We start from the raw sequence: 21,757 nt of genomic DNA on the forward strand, positions 1-21,757 counted from the left end.
CCCCCCCCCCCCCCCCCCCCCACAAGCAACCCAGCAGCGCGGTGATAACTGGCCAGCTAGGAGCTCTTTTAGATTTGGACGGAAGTCCCTACAGGCTCCTAGAGCCACAGCTAAGAGTGTTGGGTTGTTGGGGACAAGGAATGGACAGCCAGCAGGTCAGATGGAAGGAGCGAGAGCTGCGGAGTGAGGCCGGCCCTGACAGGGCCCTAACTGCTAGAGTTGTTGCCACAGCAGCAGAGACACAGAGCAGGGTCACGTGCTCGGTATTTATCAGCTTGTGGCAACTCCCGGCAAGCCCAGGAGGGACCTCACCACCACCACCACCACCACCACCACCTGACAGAGCCATGTGGATGGAGCCTGACTCTAAGACATCACCTTACTGTCGGCTCTGTGTGACCCACTGGAACTCACTTTACAGACTTTTAGCTTCTGTTGTACCAGAAACGCCAGGAGACTTTCTGAGGGGACCCTGACAGCAGCCCACTGCTTAGGAAGGCCCTGACAGCTGGCGCTCAGACAGGACAGGCTGGCTCCAGGGGAGGCCCCTTGCAGACCCAGGTGTGGTGCACATCTGGCAGGCGGCAGAGGGTTGGCCTCTCAGTTTTGTCGGCCTCTGTTTCTGCGCATGTCACATGGCAGCGCCGCTGAACAGTGCTTTTATCTCTGAAATAAAGCTTCTGATGGTACTGTCACTGCAAATGCAGTCATGTATCACTAAATGTGGGAACTTCTGAGAAATGTGTCCCTAATGATGACAGGTAATCCTGTCATCTTGCAAATATTAGCGTGCTCACACAAACCGAGAGGTAAGGTGTCTAGCTCACCTACACAATGTGGTGTACGCAACAACATACCCACGGTCTGATGTTCAATTAGTCCTTGTATGTCGCATGATTCAGTCACCCTTTTTGTCACAAAACCATTATTTCTGTACTTTGCAATCTATTTTGAATAAATTCTTAAAAGTCCATGAGTCAAAATGCTATCTTTCATTCTTCACACTGTACCTATTTTTCAAGGTCCACTTCAAAGCATATTTTTTTCCATGAACTTTCATTACCCTGAGAAGTCACCAGCTACATCTATAAAGTTCTTTTTGTATGCACAATACAATCATTCCTGCCTGGTATTTCTTAAGATATTATGTGCTAATAGGTCTTACTTGAATTAGTATTTCTGCCTCAAATGTCATCAGGTTTATCAAGTTCGATCTGGTAAAAACAAGAAAAGGGTTCCCTTTGTCCCACAGCTGACACTTATTTTCATCCCTGTTAAACACCACCCAAGCACTCATTTCCGTTCACAGCTACAAAGTTAACATGGACTGTGGATTTAGGATTTAGGACCATCTGCAGGAGATGTGGTGGGGGCAGGAGATGGGGGGTTGCTTCTGGAGCTCCAGAGTCCCAGAACACCCTGGGGCGAGGGTAAAGGAATCTGGAAAGTGTTACCTTCCTAGCAGGCCCGACAGCCTGACAAATCCCAACTTCAGCCCAGGGCACCCTGCAGTCACCTGCACTGGAAGCCCTTCTTGAAGGCAAAGGGTTCCAGGTAAGGGTGGTTCTTCCCAGAGATGGGAGCACAATGTTCTCACAAGGAGTAAAACATCCTTTAATTCCAAAAGGCCCATACAGTTTTTAGAGTGGCTAAGACATCACGCAAATGGACAAAAAAGGCTTAAACTAATGTTTAAACATTACTTGGATTTAACTTTTTTGGGGTTGTTGTTTTTCCTTAAGAAGCACCACAAATACATGGATGATCTAGCAAATGTTCAGGGCTTTGTCATTCTTTTTTTTTTTTTTTAGGGACAGGGCCTCACTATGTAGCCCAGGTTGGCCTCGAACTCACCAGGCTCCTCCTGCCTCAGCCTCCCCAGCGCTGGGATCATAGGCCAGGCAGTGTATGCCACCAAGCCTGGTGGCTTTGCCATTCTTTCACGGAGCTGATGGAATGAATCTTCCTTTGAAATCACCACACCTATCTCTTAGTAGAGGAAGGTAAAGGTCCTCTCTTACACCAAGCAGTTTTAAGGGTACATGATGAAAACAAATGGGAGCTGGTAAATTTTTACCTCAGTGGAATTAGGATAAGGCTGATAAGACATTTAACCAGGTTCCACCAGTTTGACTAATAAAGCTCTTCCACTGATTCCAGTGCACTGCGTAGTAGCAATGCTTAAAAACTCCGGGAGGTGGACTTCTTTGCAGGCCTCTGTCAAGCCCTGTCTGGCTCTGACCTCCCATGTGTCTCTGCTCTTGGCAGGGTGCAGCTCTCCCTCCTTCCTAAAATTCTCTTCAATTGCTTTTTGGCCTTTAGGCTAAGGTCAACTATAAAACACACTTCAACCTTGGGCAGGAGGAAGTTGGAGACTGTGGCTTGGCTCTTTGCTGCAGGGCCTGCCTGCTCTTGCTAGACCTTTTCCTTCCAGCCCGAGTGACTCACGTCTGGGTGGGTCATCAATAAGGGCTCAATGCCATGCTCCCTGCTGCGCTCCCATCTTTCCTGTGGGGTCCCGAGGCAGACTCTGAACACTGACACAGAGCTTCTAAAACCGTTATCAACAACCCAGGTAGTCAGGGAATGAAACCCTTTGACCACAGCTCCTGAAGGTTTTCTCTGATGCAGTCTTCCTGCCATTCTGAGCATCGCCGTAAACATTCACTTGCTGTGCTCTGGCACCTCTGGCACGTGCCACAGCTGCACTGAGTGGGACACATCTCTCACTTAGGAGGTATCCAGAGCCTGCCCGTAACAGAGCACTTCCTACTACCTGCATCTTGAGTGGTTATCTATCCCACCCCTGCAGGTGGGCTTTAAGCCCAGGCCCGTGCCTCCTCCAGGCTGCCCTACCGAGACGCAAATAACCCAACCTGGCTCTGCACTTTCTAACAGAAAAGCACGGCTTAAGTCTCCATTGTGTGACACTGGTCCCTCGGCCCCCCACTTCTGCTCATACAGGGACAGCCACAGCAAGCTGCATGAGTTAGTATCAAAAATAATAAGTGCACATTTTTTTAATTCACATTTAGACACAGATTCAGGATACAAGCAACATTTCCCACTGGTCCTAAAATGTGACCTGTAGGACTCTTGTCACTATTCTGAACAACCAAGCTCTCTGGTCACTAACTTTAAATGCATGCCCAGCAATGTAAGGTTATTAGGACTCTCCACAGTAGAAGAAAAAGACATCCATTTGAATGAAATCCACTATTCACATGGTCTACATTTCCTGCTTTGTTAAATGGCTGTTTTCAAAGAAGCGTCTGGCTTGCCCCACCTCGCTGCAGCAGGCCGCCTGTACACCCACCGCCAGCGTTATTGACCGTGCTGACCTTGAAACACTGTGCCCAGCACACGCGTGGCCCAAGCCCACAGTCCCAAACACTCTCAAATGCACAGTAATTATAAGCCCCCGACTTTCTAAGTATGAAAGAGAAAGACAGTGTCAATAACTAAAAAGAGCCCCATGAACTTATGCAACAATTAGAAGTCTAGAAGTTGACAAGTACAGAGGCCTCTCCCAACTCTGATCTAAAACAGAGGTCGGTGAAAATCCTCCTAGTTGACATCTGAGTATTTGCTATAGACACTACTACTCTGTTTCTAAAAACAAATCACAAGGTAACACATTTCTATGGATAGTAATCTACTACAAACTTATTTCAGAGGAAGCCTGAATATCTAGTTCATATGTATATATTACCAGGGAACAGACCTAGTGGTGCTCTACACTGAACTGTATTCCCAGCCCTTTTTATGAGATAGGGTCTTGCTAAGTTGCCCACCACGCTAGGCTTGAATTTGTGATCCTCCTGTCTCAGCTTTCTGAAAATAGGAGTTTGAGGTGTGCATCATTGCACCTGGCTAAAGCCACTGTTTCTAAAACAGGAAAAACAAACAAACAAACAAACAAACAAGTAAATGAATGAACGCTAGATATTGCAAAGCTTACCTGGTGCTGGCTGTCGTTCATTCCATTCAGTTGAGATTAAAATTTCTATAACTTTTATGAGGTTTTCAGTACTATCAGAGCTGCAAGAGAGAAGGTCGTGTTAGAAATAGTACACCTAAAAAATCAAGCGCAATTTTATTTATATATAATCCAGTGAAGTGTATAAGTTTGGACATACATATTCTTAATCTGCATAATCATATTCTAATTTGCTAACTATGAAGCTGAAAATAAGCTTAATCCCAATCCACTTAGCGTGACCATCAGCACCCAAAACACACATTTATTTCACTCACCTGGCTGCTGGAAACCTGAAAAGCACAGGGCTGAAAATTTCAGCAAGTACTCTTGCGCTCAAAAGATTCTTGCTGGAAGATTGAGAGAGCTTGAAGAAATGTTTTAGCAAATACTGAAGCGTAAGCCAATACTGGTGAGGTATGGTAGGCGACCTAATGAGCTTCTTCAAGAGTTGGACGTACTCCTCGGAACTTTGTACTTCTACAAGTCAAAAGGAAGAACAAAAGAGTAAGGCCGCATCTGGTGTCAGTGCACACACACACCTACACCGTCTGTTCTTTACTCTAGGTACCGAGCGAGTCACTCACGTCTTCAGGAGAGGTGCACGGGACATCTGTCCTTCTCATTAGAGAATGCATTGTGCGAAAGTAAAAATCTCAAAGCAAATGCAAGAACTCTTTGTGTTTAAAAAAAAAGAAATAACAACTACAAGATGTCAGGGTGTGCTGGTAGAAAATCTGCCCTCTACAGAGCAGCTTCATGTGTGATTGGCTAATTCTGAGGAGCATCAGATAAGTATCGCAGGTCTAATTTTGAAAGTTATGAACCACAACTTCCTGTCCCCAAAGCAGTGAACCTCACCTCACCTCCCCCAACACATTGTATTGTGGGCACGTGGGGAGGGGGGTGGTTGCGAGAACAGCCCAGTCGCTGGACCCTAAGCCTGGGTCCTGCACCTAACACTAGCACCGGGAACACCATGCCCTTCACAGACGTAGTGACCTCTGTCAATACTGATCAAAGGTTAACGATCAGCCGGTGCAACTCGTGGACAGGCTTCTAAGCAAATGGGAATTGGATTCTCTGAAAAGGGAGGGATTTTGGGGTGGTGGTGAGGGGGAGGGACAGCTTCCTAGTACTTCCTAAATATTATGTCTCTGTATGCCACACTGCATAGTCTATAGTCATATCCCCATCTTGAAATTATGTGCAGTGAGGTTATCAGAAGAGAAAACAGACCTTGGGCTAAAGAAAGCATTTCACTGTAAACGGCTACTGGAATGACAGGATTTGGTAAGTCCAGGAGATAGCGTTTAAAAGCATCTGCTAAAACTTGCACATCAACCATTTCTAAGTCCACCGAGGCAGCATCTAGGAAAGAAACATTTGAAGAAATATTTCAGACATTTATTTTATAACTCAGGTCAATTTTCAAATGTAGGACTTAAATGTGAAACAGGAAAGACAGCAAACTAAGGACAAGCATAAGCCAAAGGAAATTTATTAGGAGTGCTTCCCATTGGGTTTCTCCCCAAATTCCAAGTAGAAATTTTTTCTTTGTGTAGGTATGTGCCACACACTGCCAACATTAGCATTCTCAGCTCCTGACCTGCGACACCATTAGTATAGTCCCAGACTTTGGGGCAACAAAGCATCATGGACCTGTTATGGGTAAATTATGCCTCAGCCGAATTTATATGTTGAAGCCTGGAGACCTGATCCCTCCGAAGGTGATTATATTTGCAAAGAAGGCCCTTAAAATTGACAGGTCAAAATGAGGCTGTTAGAGTGGGCCCTACTCCAATCTGACTGGTGTCTTTGTACGAAGTGGAGATGACAGGGACACCAGAGATGTCTGCACAGAGGAGGGACCATATGAGGACACAGGGACAGGTCACCATCTGGAAGTCCAGGAGCCCTCAGAAGGAAGCAAATGCACCTGTTTCTTCTCTGAGACACCCAGGCCCTTGAACTGTGAGAATACATTTCTGTTTTGCAAGCCACCTACTGGGTAGAATGCCACCACATTCCCGAAGCTGCTGGAGTGGAGTCCTAACCTGACTGAGAAGCGTCCTACATGGCAAGTGTTTTCTACAACCACGGCAGGAAGATGAGCAATGCAAATTTTCCTGCTTCCTTCAACTTGCTTTGCTAAACAGGTTATATTTACATTTATTCTGACATGGACTAACAGAGTGATAGATTAAATGCTAAGATACTACAAAATTTTTAGACTGAGATTTCAGGTTGAAGAATGCCCATAAAAAGAGCCTGAACAGTATCTGGATGCGGCCTCCCAATGCTGAGGTGGACTAATCTAACCTGTGGGCATCAGCCCATGGCAGGAGATAAGATAGACACATCTATTCAGTAAATCCCATGGCTGGAAAAGAGGTTGAGTGAGTCCATAAGGAGGTGATACCAATCAGAGCCACTCTGCATGCCCATCATGTAGGCCCCAAGTCTGCAGATGGAAAAAGGCACTGTGCCCAGGAGGGGCAGGGATGTTGGCACAGGAATGGCCACCGACATCTAGAAACCAGGGGACGCCCACTGAGGACTGGAAGGCGACAGGAGGAGTGAGGCAGGGACCTGCGTACGCAATGGAGAAAGGGGGCTGGTGGGCAAAACACTGCCTCTTTATACAACTTTATTAATCGCAGGGTTAAAGGGGCAAAATGGAAAGGAATGCAACTGGGAGCCAAGATCCACGATGTGCTAATGTGCTGAGAAATGAACGGTATCAAGAAATAACATAGGGCCAGCAAGATAGCTCAGCGGTCTAAAGCGCCTGCTTAGGCAAGCTTAGGTGGGTGCAGGGGACCGTGGTTCAATCCCTGGCACCACATTCCATGTAGCTTGGTGATCAACTGGATTGGCTAACAGTCTAAGAGAGAAAGAGAAAGCACCCAGGTTACTCTAGGGTATTTGAACAACAGTGACTGCAAAGACACTGGACACTGGAACTATGGGCGATATTACTATAAATTACTCTACTTTTATTTTTTTGTATTTTTAGGGAAGGGTCTACAGGGTGTTCAGGGGCTCACTACTAGATCAGACTCTTAGTGATTCACTTGCTGACAGCCTCCCAAGAGCCAGGATTACAGGCGCACAACACCACATCCAGTCTCAATTGCTGTCTCAGTGCGCCCCGGGGGCAGGACTAGCATGGCAAGCAAGGGGACTGAACCCCGATCCCTGCACCTGTTTGCAGGCACTTTAACCTGCTCAGCTATTTTGTCGGCCCTTAAATTACTCTAAGTTGAGCAAAGGCTACAAAATTTTTCCAGATGCATCATTCCTATGAGCCAGGGGTGCTAAACCTATGGCATGTGTGTTATTTGTTTTACTTTTAAGACAAAAGATGTTAATGTCTGAGTTATTTTTCCTCAACTAAAGCCTGAGTATTCAGGTTTAACTGTAGTGTCAGCACTCTGTGATAAATAAGTGGACTTGGGGTTGTAGTTTGGGGACTCTTCTCTGCAGGATTTGCCGTCCCTGCTATAAACCAAACTAAGTAGGTAAATGCTATGAAAGATGGCCACACAACACTACAATCTTAAGAAAAGTCATCCTAATATACAGCATGGGTAGGAAAAAAAAAAAGTATTAATCATAAAGGTGAAGAAACAAAGTGCTATGCCTCTTAAATTGCCTACAAAACTTAACCAGAGGCATATATCACATCTCTAACAAGCGCAAGAAAGGCAATACTAGGTCATTGGACAAAGGATCTAGGTTGGAAGTGTGCAGTTACTGGTATAATTAAGTATGGTCGAGTAAAATGGCACAAGTGCCACCACAGTAACACCCCACACCCACTGGCTCTTTGGCAAGCTACTGGTCCCCTGTATACTCTGGCCGTGTATGCTTCATTGAATGTGTCTTTGCTCACCTAATTCATATCACTGAATTTGCACATCCTGAAAAATGTGTTAAGCTACCTGCAACGGTATCTCAACATGAATATGCTGAATAGCCACGTGTCCCTCTCACGCAGGGTCCCCTCTGTCCCTCTGCGCTTTGGCACTGCTCATGAGTGGGCCCGGCATCATGACCCTGGCACACCGGACAGCAGTTCTGTGGGGCTGTGTGTCCGCACCACGCAGGGAGCCTCAGAGCAGGGCTGTGGCTGCCCCCGGCTCTTCCTGCATCCCTCAGGGCTTGGCACACAGAGTGAGGTAAAGATTTGTGGACTGCACAATAAAGCCCTCAGGGTGAAGTTCACAAATGTTCTTCTCTGTAACCAGGCATGTATCCCAGCAATTGCAGTATTCCACCAAAGAGCCTCACGTTAAAATTAGCCTGACAGGCTCTCCTGACAGCTGCTGAAGGCTGCCATAGGGTGACCTCTGAGGAGCTGTACCTCCTTTAAGTCTGGGTTGGCAGACTTGCCGGTCTTTGCTACCTCACTTTTCACTGTACTCTCTTGATTGGTAAACCCATCACTCCTGCCACTGGGAAGGCATCCCTGCCTGCCTAGTCTCTCTGAGGCAGTGGACCCCACTGGGAGTGTGGGTGGACAGTGGGAAACATCCAGTAATGTCTATAGACACACAGTCCTGACTGTCCCAGCCTGGGGAAGATGCTTCTGGCACCTAGCAGAGAAAGCTGAGTCTGTAGGGAAGAAACTACCATGTAATGACAGTTGCCTACTCTTCTAACAAAGCTTTATCCAGCCTAACATGTCAATAGCTCTGAGAGAGTACTGACTTAGGAGACACCGAATAGTATTAGAAGAAAATCTGTACCATTAAAACTTAGACAAGATGTGAAAGAAAGAATTCACTTTAGGGCAAAAGTTTTTAAAAAGAGAAAAGACTTTTGTATCAGAACACTCTGGACCCAGGCTTTGACACTAAGCCACTAGAAAATGTTTATTTACTTGAAGGTCAGCTTCCTTTTCTGGGGAGTTAGAATAACTAACACTTATGTACAAAGTTAATATGCAGATGAAATAAGCAGCAAATGTTATAAGTACAGTATTTTTTGTTCCTCATATCTACCCGTTGCAGACACTAGAAATGCACAAGGTTGTTTAAAAGTCATGATTTGATTTTCTTCCCCCAAGTGTAAGTGACCTGTTTTGCAGTTTCTTGCATGCTAGTATAAAACAGGTACTGAACAATCTTCAAACTGGAATCTGTTTTGGCTGGTCCACACCAAGTCTGAATAATGTTTCCTTGGGGGTGGGGGGCAAAATTGACTTTTATATGCAGACTCCAAATAAAACTATTTTCCTCCCTTTGTGTCACGCATTCAATGAGCAAAGAAAGGCTATCAAAATACACTGATGACGTGAATCTTGGTCTGGTCCGCCTCGCGGGTGGTGTGAAAAAAAATTATTTTTTTGGCTAACCTGCATCATTTAGTATTGGGCAGGTTCGAAACCTAACCACTAAGTTCTCAAATAACTTCCACTTCATCAGCTTCTGATGTCTTAACACTTCCTGTGACTTTTAACATGTTCAATTTGACCAATATTCTGACCAAACATGTATCTTTATGTCGACTGGATGAGGAGAAGTCAGCCTTTCCTTAAACCCCTGGCAAGGCTATTTGAATACAGGAACATAAACCTTTCACCTTGAACTTTCTAACGACCTACCCTGCTTGGAGCAGAGGAGAGACAGCTGCAAAGATGGTATGCCCCATGTGTGGGAGGCTGCTCCTCAAGGACTGCGGGGAAAAATCAAGTTCAAAAAAGAATTTTGAGTTTCAGAACCTTTGAACCGCACATTTCAAGGGAAAGTATTTTCTGATAAGGATCTAGTTACCTTCTTTTCTCTAAGAAGCATCTTCTCTAAAAGTTTGCCTGAATTGCCTCACTCTAAAGCGGCCTCAGACTTCAGCTTTTCATTTACTTTACTATGTGGCCCTGTTTGGGCAATTATACTTCGAAGGAACTTCCGCCAGAACTGGGCTTGACTCTCTCTGGTGCAAACATCCGAACGCAGTTAAAATGGTATGAGGCACAAAATGCAATAACGGGAAACAAACAAAAAGCACTATGAGGGAATGAAGGGTTGGGAAGATTCTAGAAGGTGACATGAGATAACCTGCTGGAATGATGACAAATAAATGGATCTGTGCAGTTTTGGTTTTTGTTTTCTGTGTAGCAAAAGAGAGGTGGAATGAATCTGCAGAAAGCTGCCACTGGGCTGAGTTCAGTAGTGTCACTCAATGAGTGCTGGTTTGCCTGTCATGGGGCCAAAGCCTTCCGTTCTCAGCTCCACAACTAAGTTGGTTAGTTAGCTTGAGGTCCCCCACACTGGGGATTCAGACACATTACAGCACTGAAATGGGCCACTGCTACAAGCCAGGGCTGCTTCTTCCTAGAGAGTTGGCTGCCCAGCCCACCGTGAAATAGGTCAATATTGTGGTATGACTTGATGTAAATACAATCTGGAAAAGCGAGCAAGAAAGGAAGCCAGTCAACCAGATGGATGGGAAAAGGAAAAGGGGGAAGGTAATGACAGGAAGAGAAGGTCATGACAGACTATACAAGGACAGTGCTGACAGACAGATTTTATCTGATCTAGATGAATTTCTCCCATGTGTATCTGTAGCTCTGTGACACTCACCACAGTCAAGAAGCTGCCGTAACTCTGCAGGGTTGCTGGAGCCCGCTGTCCTGTACAGAGTCATACATTCCAGACCTAGGGCACAAAACAGATTGTAAATGCAAGACTCAGCTCTCCGGAGAATCTGGGCGCCTGCTGCCAGGAGACGCTTCAGTTTCCACCCACTATCTGTTCTAGAGGTGCTCTGAATATTCTTGGAAGTCAACTCCTACTATTCATCTTGTCCAGCATGTCAATAATTTTGGCAGAACCAGCTGGGTGCTAAGGACCAAGATAATCATATTTATTAAATGATGGAGACTTAATAGTTTCCATACAGTAACAACACGTTAATCTTGAAATAGAAAGCACTGCCCAGGATTATTTCTGAGTACAGAAACCAAAAGATCTGGCATGTCTAACCCAGTATCTGCACAGAGCAGGGAGTAAGAAATTGATTTAAAGAATGCCCCAGAGATACACATAAATTATAACAGCCACGAGATAAGGGCCTAAGGATAAATTGACTCCCTTTAGCAGTCTGGTTACCTTTCTTTTCAATGGCTTCCACCAGCTTGATAAGGAGAGGCGGGGCAATGTCAGGAGGTGCAAATTGCTCTGCCAGATCCGGAAGGGCTGAAGCTGCAAACAAACAAAATGCCTGCATTACATTTCATGTTGGAGAGTCAAATGCCATGGACCACAATGAAGAATATTCTAATACCAAATGATTTCATTACATCTGACCCTAGCAGACACAAGAACTGAGCACGAAGGACTCCTACACCAGGCTGCATGTTCTTGAGCCAAGGGAACACACCTGCTTCCTTTCCTGTAGGACATCCTCGCTCAGGACGCCTACCCGGAATCCTTGGTCTCCCTCTCAAGGGGCCTCTTAGCCTGTCTTCAGGGTAGCCTTCTTTGTCTGGATATACCCTCTACCCCAGTGGTGGGCTAAGCCCGGCCAGGAGGGGATCGGGTAGGACTGGAGTTTGGGGGTGCAGACTGAAGCCACAGGTGAACAGGGCCAAGCTCCCAGTTCACAGTGCTCTGGGGCAGCACTCCAAGAAGCCCAAGAAACAGGAGCTCAGCTCTGGCCTGGTGGAATTAGAAAAACACCACTGCCCGGGGAGAAGGAAGCACAGAGCAGATTTTGGTGAATAGTCTGTTAACATAACACGTAGCCAACTTGTTTAGTTTTGGGGTTCTCGCCCTCCTTTGTGCTCTGGTCCCACAAAGGCCAGGGTGACTATCCACTGGACAGCAAATTAAGTCCCTGTGTAACTGTGAGTGAACCTTTTATTTGCTTTGTCCATATTTTGGATAGCACATTAAGGAACACAAGGCTTCCATGAGTGTGTTTCCATGCTTTATTTGTATGTTTTACCAATTGTAATGACACAAAAAGAAATCTAACTGGGTGGTATTTACAAACCACTTCCTCTGATGTTATGACTGACAACCATATTCCTGCTCCCCAAAAGAAGTTTAAGTAAAAACATTTTTCTCAAAATATGCCAGAAGAGGGAGCTAAATATATTCAATATAGCTACAGTCTTATTTCACTAAGATTTTGATAGTATAGTTCATTATAAGCCATATACCATGTTAGATGAATTTTTAATTAAGTTCAGATTACAAGTACTAAGAGTCAACATAGAACAAAAGGTTTAAGATGCAAACATAAATTTATACTATTAAATTCTGACTTCAGAGAACTATGTGTAACTTAACTCATTTTGCAAACCTTAAACTCTCCATTCTAAGGTGCCAGAGACTGCAGTATGTCCTGCAATAGATGGACACGTGGTTAGCCCCACAACTTCCCAGGATAAAAGGAGAAGAGCTAAATTATGGGGGGAAATTCCACAGCACCATATAGATTTTCTTCAATGATTCCCCTGAAAACATCCAGCAACGACATCTGTCTCTAAGTGTTAGAAACTATTAAGGTATCTGAAAACCATTCAATATATACATGTGTTAAATGTCATAATCTTTAATTAAAAGGACTATAAAATTTTTAAAAAATACTATAAAATGACAAAGCACACTCTTTCATTTCCTCTGACAAACTGCAAACCACTTCCCTTGGCCCCCGTATGTTTTTTAAAGGCTCACACAAGTATCTTCTCCTACAAATACCTTCTATACTGAACAAAATGCATATACTCCATCAGCATATGCAAAAGAAGGGAACTTCACAGACAGGGAAAGGTAGAGAGTGATTTAACTCATTAGCATTCACGGCAGCATCTCTCCTTAGTCCTCTTAGCCACATAGGTCTTTGCATACCATGAACTCAAAAAAACTAAAGATTAAATAGTAAACACACAGACACCCCCCCCACACACACACACACACAAAACACCAACTAACACGTCAACTGTTTTTCCCTTTCCATCAGAAATAAGACTTTCTTGAAAATTAAAAAACTTCAGCGCCAGCACTGGCAATAAAATTGCTTAATAGATGTTTATCTCCTCCCAGGATCTTATCAACATGATCACTTCTACAGGCAAATATGAAAGTTAAATTAAATGATTATTAAAAATTTCATCTAACTGTGAGTGAAATATGCACCCAACTGTTGTTATACTGCTAGGCGGACAAATGCTACATATGAAAGGGTTTCCGTCTCTCTTCGCTTGATTGAAAAAAACGGAATTGTAAGGCAGAACTATCAAGCCAGATGCAAACTAACAGAGCAGGATTCGTCTACAGTATACACGTTAACCTTCTGTAGCCTTTTTAATGCCTGCGTCTGGAGAACGAAGTCTATGCTTAAGAATCTGGGAGAATTTGTAGACTCCACTACTACAGCTTCCATTTTTCCCTTCACTGAATCAGTTTTCATCAAAAGAAATCAGAATTGCATAAGAAATGAGTAAGAACAGCCAAGAGGTCTAAAGGCAGAGAATCTGCGACACATTACTTCAAAAGAAAGGAGGAATTAGTCCTCTTCATTACTGACAAGGGTACCACGGAGCCAGGTGTCCCAGTTTCCTATAGAATTTTTGATGACACATAAGAGGCTACATTTTCCACTCATTCTGTCCTCACCCCCGTTCCCCAGGTTGGCAGCCAATCACACAGAACAGGAGAGAGCCTTCTGTCCAAATGTAAGCCCTCCCCAAACAACCCGTGTGGACAGGCCTCAACAGTCCTGAGACACCGGCGGCGTGGGTGATGGTGGCATCCTTCGCACCAAGTGGCGCCAACACCACTGCATGGTGCAAGATGAAACCAGCACACAGCTGCACCTTTTGGAGGCGTTCTCCGTAAAACAAAGGTATTTTAAAGTTAGTGCTTGGCAGGCTGAATGGAAAGTTTAAGCTGAAATACCAGGAATCCAGAGAATGCCAAAGTGGAGCATTTCATTATTGATGGAAACAGCTTAAAAGTGTGTGAAAAACTGCCACTGACCTCCAAAATGTAACACCAGCTACACTCAAGAAGATGCGCGTGCCAATGTGGAGAACTATTAAACCGCGACGTCAAACTTTCTGTCAGAAACAATTCTTCTTGTGGCTTTAAAATAAATGTGTGCACATTCTGGTAAGCAAAAGTTCTGATTTTTTTTTTCTTTAAAAAACCTTATACTTTATACCTATAATAGTTAGGACCTGGAACTTAAACTTCTTGAATTGTGTGGGCTCTACCCCAGTAAACACTGGCCTGTCTCTTTAGCTAAGAGACCAAAAGCAAAAAACAAACTGTAGGTTCCTTAATTTTGATACTTATTGAATTAGTAGCACAGAAATGACCAGAAGCACCAATATACAGCCAGAGTTCTGTTTCTAAGCCTAGCTTCACCTCTTCTTAAACATGTATTCTTGGACAAGTTATCTAATCTGGACCCAATTTTTCATTTGTGAAGTGGAAATAATTACATAAGAATTAAGTGAATAATATAAACCAGTTCAGTAGGTGTGACATGAGTTAGCAGAAAACACAATTTAAAAATAGCATTGTTTATGTAACATTAACAGATTTTTGAAAAACTCACCACAATGGCAAATTTTATCACCAAAAAATATCATGAATGTTCTCTACACTTCTTAAAGGTGGCAAGCTAGATGACATTTAGTAAGCATTAGTGTCCTGCTTTTGATCTTACGAACAATACTATCTCTTAAGAGGTCATCCCAAGTATCTTATTAGAAGGACTACAATATGAGTTATTCAAATTGTTTTCTGAATGTCAAGAAAAAATAAAGATTGAGATTGAGAATGATTGAGAAACAAACTGCATTAAACTTGGCAGAAATAACTTAGTTTGAAAGGTGGGGAAAGAGTATGGGCTCCTGAGAATGGGAGCACAAAGAATAGATATGAAAGTAAATCTTCAGCCATCACTGCATTATTTTTAGAGATAACTAGTAGGAGGGAATTTATTAATAAAGCTGCCAACAGATCTTTCTTCCTTTCCCCTCCCCCCTTTTCTATATATACACTTTGAAGATAACAATATGGATGTAATATGATAACCACTATTAATTTCCTATCATCTTATTTTGAAATTCTGTATCATTTTTATAGTTTTTTGTTATCTTAAAAAAAGTCTGGGGCTGGTGAGATGGCTCAGTGGTCTAAAGCACCTACTTAGAACAAGCTTAGCAAAGCACAGGGACCGCGGTTCAATCCCCCAGCACCACATGCCAGCCAGCCCTGCCCCCTGGTGGGCTGAGCTGGCCACACACACACACACACACACACACACACACAAATAAGTTAATTAATTAATTAATTAATTTTAAAAAAAAAGTCTGAGGGCCGGCCAGATAGCTCAGTGGACTAAAGTGCCTACTTAGGCAGAGCACAGCTGCCGGGGTTCAATCCTCAGCTTGCTATGCCAGCCCCACCCCCAGGGTGCTGAGACAGTGATGAGACTGGGCGTGGTGGCGCGCACCTGCAACCCCAGCACTTGGGAGGCTGAAAACAGGATCACTACTAAGTCTGTAGACCCTGTATTAAATACATTAAGGAAAAAAAAAAGCACTCTGCAAGTCTTCCCAGATACCCTAAACTAATTAGTCTTTAATATCTGAAGTTTCTCTTCTCCCACTTACTTCTTCTGTTGTGCAACTTAAAAACAAATGACAGGGATGTGAGATTCTCGGCCCGTTTAACTTTTTTTTAAGACAACAGATTGGCATCCGAAAGAAACAGCAGGCGAAGATCTTACTAATCACAAGCGGGCATTAGCTGCGGTGGCCCTAGCTAAAGCCTCTGAGTGAGGAGATCACTGAAACGCGAGATTACACCTAACAGGCTGCCTAATTAACTGTGATTCTTATCATGCAAATTGGAGTCTGATTTAAAGATGACAACTTACAGTGTAGGGCAAATTAAAATGCCGGGCAGGAGGTAAATGAGGAAGAAAGGGGACTCTCCTTGCCTGGAAAATAATTTAGAGTCCTGTCTGAGAGACTTCAGAGGCCAGGGATTTGCAAGGGATGCTGCTCTTCTGGTGTTGGCTTAAAAAGGTTTCACACGAAGAGTGACCCAGATGGTTCAAAAAAAACCAAATGGTCCAAAAAAGAAAAGTGTCCACTTGTGCTGAGCAAAAGGATGAGTATTACTGAACGCTTGCTAGGATCGCATCTTCACTGTTTTACAGACACGCTCTTCCTTAGTTCTCATGGAAGTCAGAATAGAGAGTCTTTGTTACCCCCAATTTAGAAGGAAATGGAGACTTAGAGCCCGTGATGTCCAAGCTGTGCTCACGACTTCAGCGTGGGCCTGACCGCACAAGCCCAGTCAAGGAAAGAAACCCAGTATCCTTCCAAACATGGCCACCAAGCCTCCCTCACTTAAAGGGTGACTGTTCTAAGGGTGTGATGTGCAGTCCCACAAGGAAATGGCTCCAATACTTTCCAATGGGCTCAAGCTAAGCTATCTTGATACATCAGCTTCTGTACCCTCTCATGAAGGAAGTCCAGACATTCTCCTTCACTGCAAATTATTTGGATACGTGCACAATCAACAGTATAATCAGCAAAGCAATGGGTGCCGCTGCTGGTACCTGGGGGAGGCAGGGACATTCCAGAAGCGCCAGGCAGTCTTAGCTGAGGGCAAACGTGGACAGGCTCAGTTCTTTCTCACATGTACTGATGACAAATTCCAGCAACATAGTTAAGATGTTGTTAAGAAAGAAAACAGGCTCCTAAAGTGTAACCACAGAAGCCCCAATATCAGAAGCAACTGAAGGACTCCTAATTGTGGAGGGAGCCGCGAGGTGTTGGTTAGAAAGGATCCAGGGGAAGCCAGCACTGGGAAGAGGCCTTTGATCCAGGCTGGATCTCAGTGACAGCGCCACCAGCAGCCTGTAGCTGACCAAGAGAGGTCGCTGGCAGAGACAAAGAGGGCTGCCAAGGAGGCAGACTGGTCTAGCTATGCTGAATACGTAGTTTGAAGAAAGCCTGGATGGAAATCGGATGCAAAAACAATTTCTAGATTCCATCCTGCTCGTGAGCAAGGGACGTGGGGTTTTCTTCTCTGACATCAGAAACACATTGAAAAGTAGAAACAACCTCTCTGAGAATGCCATACACCAGCTACTTACATTCTGCAGTTAACACTGTATAATAAATTTGCTAAATATTTATTCCCTCTTGAGCCACATTTCAGGGCAAGGTGCAGTAATCCGATGTTACGGACTGAACTGTGTCCCTCAAAGGCCCACGTTGAAGCCCTGTTCTTCAAAGTGATGCCACTTGGAGATGGAGCGCTAGGGAGGCAACTGCGTTGGGGTAAGGTCACAGGGGTGAGGCCCTTGTGACAGACCAATGACCCATCCTTCCCATGTGGCTTCCAACCAAAAAAATGCCATGTGGTCAGGCCACCAGAAAGTGACCGCACTTTACCCAGATCTTAGACCTCAGTTTCCAGAGCAGGGACAAATGCTTTTGTGTGCTTCAGTCATCCAGTCTATTACGTTCTAGGATAATCTATGCTATCGTATTAACTATTGTACCAAAGAGGGGGAAACAAAACTTGTTTAGAGAAAGCCCAACAAATTCTGTAGGTAAACACCATCTGAGAGGGAGAATATTATTATTATTATTATTATTATTATTATTATTATTTAATGTATTTAGTACAGGGTCTCATTATGTGGATCAGACTTGTAGTGATCCGCCTGTGTTCAGCCTCCCAAGAGCTGGGATTACAGGCATGAGCCACCACACTCAGTCTCAATTGCCATCTCAGTGATGGTCCAGTGGTGGGGCACCCCAGGGATGGAGCACCCCAAGGGCGGGACTGGCATGGCACACCAGGGATTGAACCCTGACCACTGCATCTGCCTAAGCAAGTATTTTAATCCACTGAGTTATCTGGCTGGCCTTTAAAGGGAGAATATTCTTGAGGGCAAAGATTCAGACAGTGCTTCGCAGACTTCCAGGTATATGTAAAGGAACCCGCTTCAGGAGGTCAGGCCACTGACCGCTGGGACCCTGAATTTTCAACAAGCTTCAGGGGTGCTGCCTACATTGCTGGCCCTCATTTGTAAGTAGCTAGAACAGAGGAGCCACTGGCCACAGAGGAAAAGTCCAGGTCGCTGTGGGAGACAGAACCTCAGACTGGCAAGTTCTGCCCTCCTCACTCCTTGGCTTCACAGGCCGCCCTTACACGGGACCCCAGCAGCCAGATACCGACACGTGAGCGAGGCCAGGCCGCTGAATGCAGGCAGTGTTGGGTCCCATCCTGCCTGCTCAGGAAGCAGCACGGGCTTTAGCAGGAGAGCTCTCCGCTCAGGGACCTGAGCTGCACCGCAGGGTGATGGCTGGAGTCACAACTCGCCTGAGTCCCACAGCAGAGCTCAGGCCAAGAACAGACTCTGTCTGCTGTGTGGGTTGGGGAAGAGGTACAGGAAGTGTGACGGAGGCGGGCTTCTGGACCACGCCACATTCGTGACAGAGACGGTGCCCGGTGCTGTAACCCATTCACTGTGGGTGAAGGTGGGCACTGTCACTGTCACCCGTTATAGATGAAGAAAGTGACTGTAAGAAAAAATTAGGCAATCAGCCTAAAGGCAGGCTAGCAGAGGTGACAGAGCTGGGATTTGCAAGGCCAGACTGACGTCACACGCTATCTTAACCACACCACGAACAGAATTTTGCCGCCTCCTCGGGCAGACGCCATCACTGCACGGTGCCATTCTGAAGGCACGGAGCCGAGGGCAAAGTGAAAAGTCTTCACAGGGTGTGACGGAAAGCACTTGGTGACAGTCACAACCCTTGGTGACAAGAAGTGTGTTCGTTCAGCTTGGGCTTGGCCTGGTGGCCAGCTTCTCATCGTCACCTCTGCTTTGTCAAGATTGAACTCCGGCCAGCCCGCTCAGCCAGGCTAAACATGTTCAGGACAGCATTTATGAACTCTTTTTTCACAAGGCTAAACTAAGCACATTCTTCCCCAGAGCGGTAGTGGGCTTTATTGAGCTAAAAATAAGTGGCCAACTGAACCATTTTCAGCAAGGTGTAGCAGCCTCTTCCCACAATTTCCAGGTGGGAAAAGGGCCTACAAACATCTTTTTAAAATGTACATTCTGTAATTTATATTTCGAAGGAACCCAGGAGGAAATCTTAGTGAGATACGCTTAGTAAGTATGGGAAAGGAATTAAAGTACACAGGACCAGAGGGGACAAGAAAACAAAAACACAAACAAACAGTGTGTGAAATTGGGCAGCAAAAAGGCAAGAAAGGGATTTGAAAATATTCCACAGGAAATTCCCTATCAGCCCATGAAGAGAAAATACAGACCATAATAACATGGTATTTAGTCAGATATTTTATGATTAACAAAGTTCTAAAAACCACTGATATCAGCCTCAGTTATCTCTATTTGATAAAGGATAACAATTTTTAGATAAAGGTAAATATAGCCTTAATTATGTGAGGAAACATAGTTTTGAACAAAATGAAACAAAATACCTTCGCTTCTTAAGACAGAGGTAATTCTGTTAGATTAATATATTCTCCTATCTTACAATATACCATATTCATTAAAACAGGTAATTTACTACTTAGCTATAGAAATCAATGAACTTATTCTGGTTATGTTTTTTTAAAGTTTTTAAGTGGATCAATCTGGGCAGATGTGTTGAAAACCATTAATTTTTTTTTAAAAAATACATGGTAGGACCGGCCAGATAGCTCAGCGGATTAAAGTGCCTGCTTAGGCAGAGCGCAGTGGCCGGGGTTCAATCCCTGGCATGCCGCGCCGGCACTGCTCCCGGGGCTTGCCCTCTGTGTTGGCACTGCTTCGCCGAGAGGGCAATTCAGACTGGTCATGGTGGCGTGCGCCTGTAATCCCAGCACTTGGGAGGCTGAAAGCAGGAGAATCATTATGAGTCCAATCTACATAATGAGACCCTGAGACCTTGTACCCCATAGACCCTGTACTAAAAATATAAATAAATAAATAAATAAATATAAAAAGTACACGGTAATGACTACTATGCTGTACAGAGTTATTTATGTCAGACCAAGCTACGTGTCTTTCTTACCTCTGATACATAGGAGATACTACAAATAGAATTGCCACAACATATAAAATATATTGGTTACATCTGTTCATGTTCTACAAAAGATTCTCAGAAACAAGCTAACAAATACAGAGGTGATATCTGAAGAGCGGGTATGATCTAGTAGTCGCTTAGAAGTCAACAAGGTAAAATGCTTGTGTCAGTACAAGCTAGATCTAACTGAAAGAAAAAAGAAAAGAACAAGATAAAACTTGACTTGGGGGAACTATCCAATCAATTGTTTTAATTAACACTCTAGACACGGGACTGAAACGCCCTGGTGACAACCTGTGGCTAGAACATTACTAAAACTTCCTGGCTCCACATGGGGACAGAAAGAAAGTACTGGTTTCCTATAATGGAAATCCCTGTAATGCTGTTAATGAGAAAGAACCTGAAGGGCCCGTGGAGGGAGCGATCGTTAGCCCTGCGGGTGTGTTCTGCATCGTCATGGTCCAGTGGCCTGTCTTAAAGACTGTACCTCTCTACACCCCACTTCTCTGCAGAGCCACTTCTGTCTTCAGTTGAAAGGGAAATGATAAGGCTTGAACCACAGGAGGGAGTTTTGTACATTTTGTTCTATCAGCTTAGGCTTCAGTCACTTTATGAATTATGAGCTGTCAACTACTTTTTCATCTGCTATAGAATATGCTTCTTAGAAATTGCAGCTATAAATAAACCAACAGATGTTTTCTGTTGGCTCCAATAGGAGTTTGAGTAATTTTTTGAAGGGTTAGAAGCTAAGAGAATGAATCCAAAAGGCTGTATTACACTTCCCCCTGTCGCTCACTCTCTGCACCAGCTCCTGAAGATACCTTCATTTTTGTTCCTATAACTGTTGGAAGTCATTTAAATGTAACCTGTTAGAGGAGCTAGAAAGGGGACATAATTCCACTATACCTTTCCTGTGACTTCTGTTCCTAAAAATTGAAGGTAATCAGACAATTACGATTGTCACTATATGCTATAAAACACAATTGAAAAATCACTGTACGCTAGAATGAAAAAATCAGACAATAGGTGAGGAATGTTCTAGATTTCTTTATTAACAACAGGTTGAGCAACATCAAGCAAAACATTCAGTATCCCTGGGGCTTGTTGTACAGGCCAGGAAGTGGTCAAGTTCTAGCTAGATATTCTAAAATAGCTTTTAGTTCTTAATTCTACAATTTGGAAAAGAAATAGTACAGTGCTAATACAAAATTATTAAATTTATATATAATCATGAATTATTATTATTTATATATTTTTTTTGCAGTATCAGGGATTGAACTTGGGACCTTACACTTACCAGGCAGGTGCTTATTCTACTGAGCTATCTCCCCAGCCCCCATAAATTACTTTAAAGACAACTCTATGGTTTCCTTGGTCATCTGTTACAAGCAATCTGGCAAAAGTTAAGAGATACCTGGAAAGTGGCACTAAGTATAAATTACAACAAATATGAGGGAGAAAATAAATGAAGTTAAATATTGAAATGGGAGAATGCCCACCATTTAAGCAGGAGTCACTGGGTGATGCAAACCTTTAATTTCTAACCTGAAGTGGGGGGGGCATTAAATAAGCATTTTTCAGTAAAGTTTTTAAAGTCAGATATTTTGCCAGAATGAAGAGTGATTTCAGGGGCTGGTGAGATGGCTCAGTGGTCTAAAGCACCTACTTAGAACAAGCTTAGCAAAGCA

General features: G+C 44.1%; 1 protein-coding gene across 3 annotated transcripts in view; it reads right to left on the reverse strand.

Annotated features, from left to right (window-relative positions):
• Pik3r1 (phosphoinositide-3-kinase regulatory subunit 1) overlaps window positions 1–21,757 on the reverse strand; it is a 78,560-nt gene that overhangs the window by 15,276 nt on the left and 41,527 nt on the right. For all 3 annotated transcript variants that reach the window (XM_004623031.3, XM_023704838.1, XM_023704889.1), the window contains exons 3-7: window positions 11,095–11,187; window positions 10,567–10,641; window positions 5,219–5,350; window positions 4,258–4,459; window positions 3,962–4,041 (exon numbers count right to left, since the gene is read on the reverse strand). In XM_004623031.3, the coding sequence (XP_004623088.1) occupies window positions 3,962–4,041; window positions 4,258–4,459; window positions 5,219–5,350; window positions 10,567–10,641; window positions 11,095–11,187 (582 nt within the window). The remainder of the gene's footprint in view (window positions 1–3,961; window positions 4,042–4,257; window positions 4,460–5,218; window positions 5,351–10,566; window positions 10,642–11,094; window positions 11,188–21,757) is intronic.

Source organism: Octodon degus, unplaced genomic scaffold, assembly GCF_000260255.1.
Source record: "Octodon degus isolate 3935 unplaced genomic scaffold, OctDeg1.0 scaffold00001, whole genome shotgun sequence".
In the NCBI taxonomy this organism is placed as follows: domain Eukaryota; kingdom Metazoa; phylum Chordata; class Mammalia; order Rodentia; family Octodontidae; genus Octodon; species Octodon degus.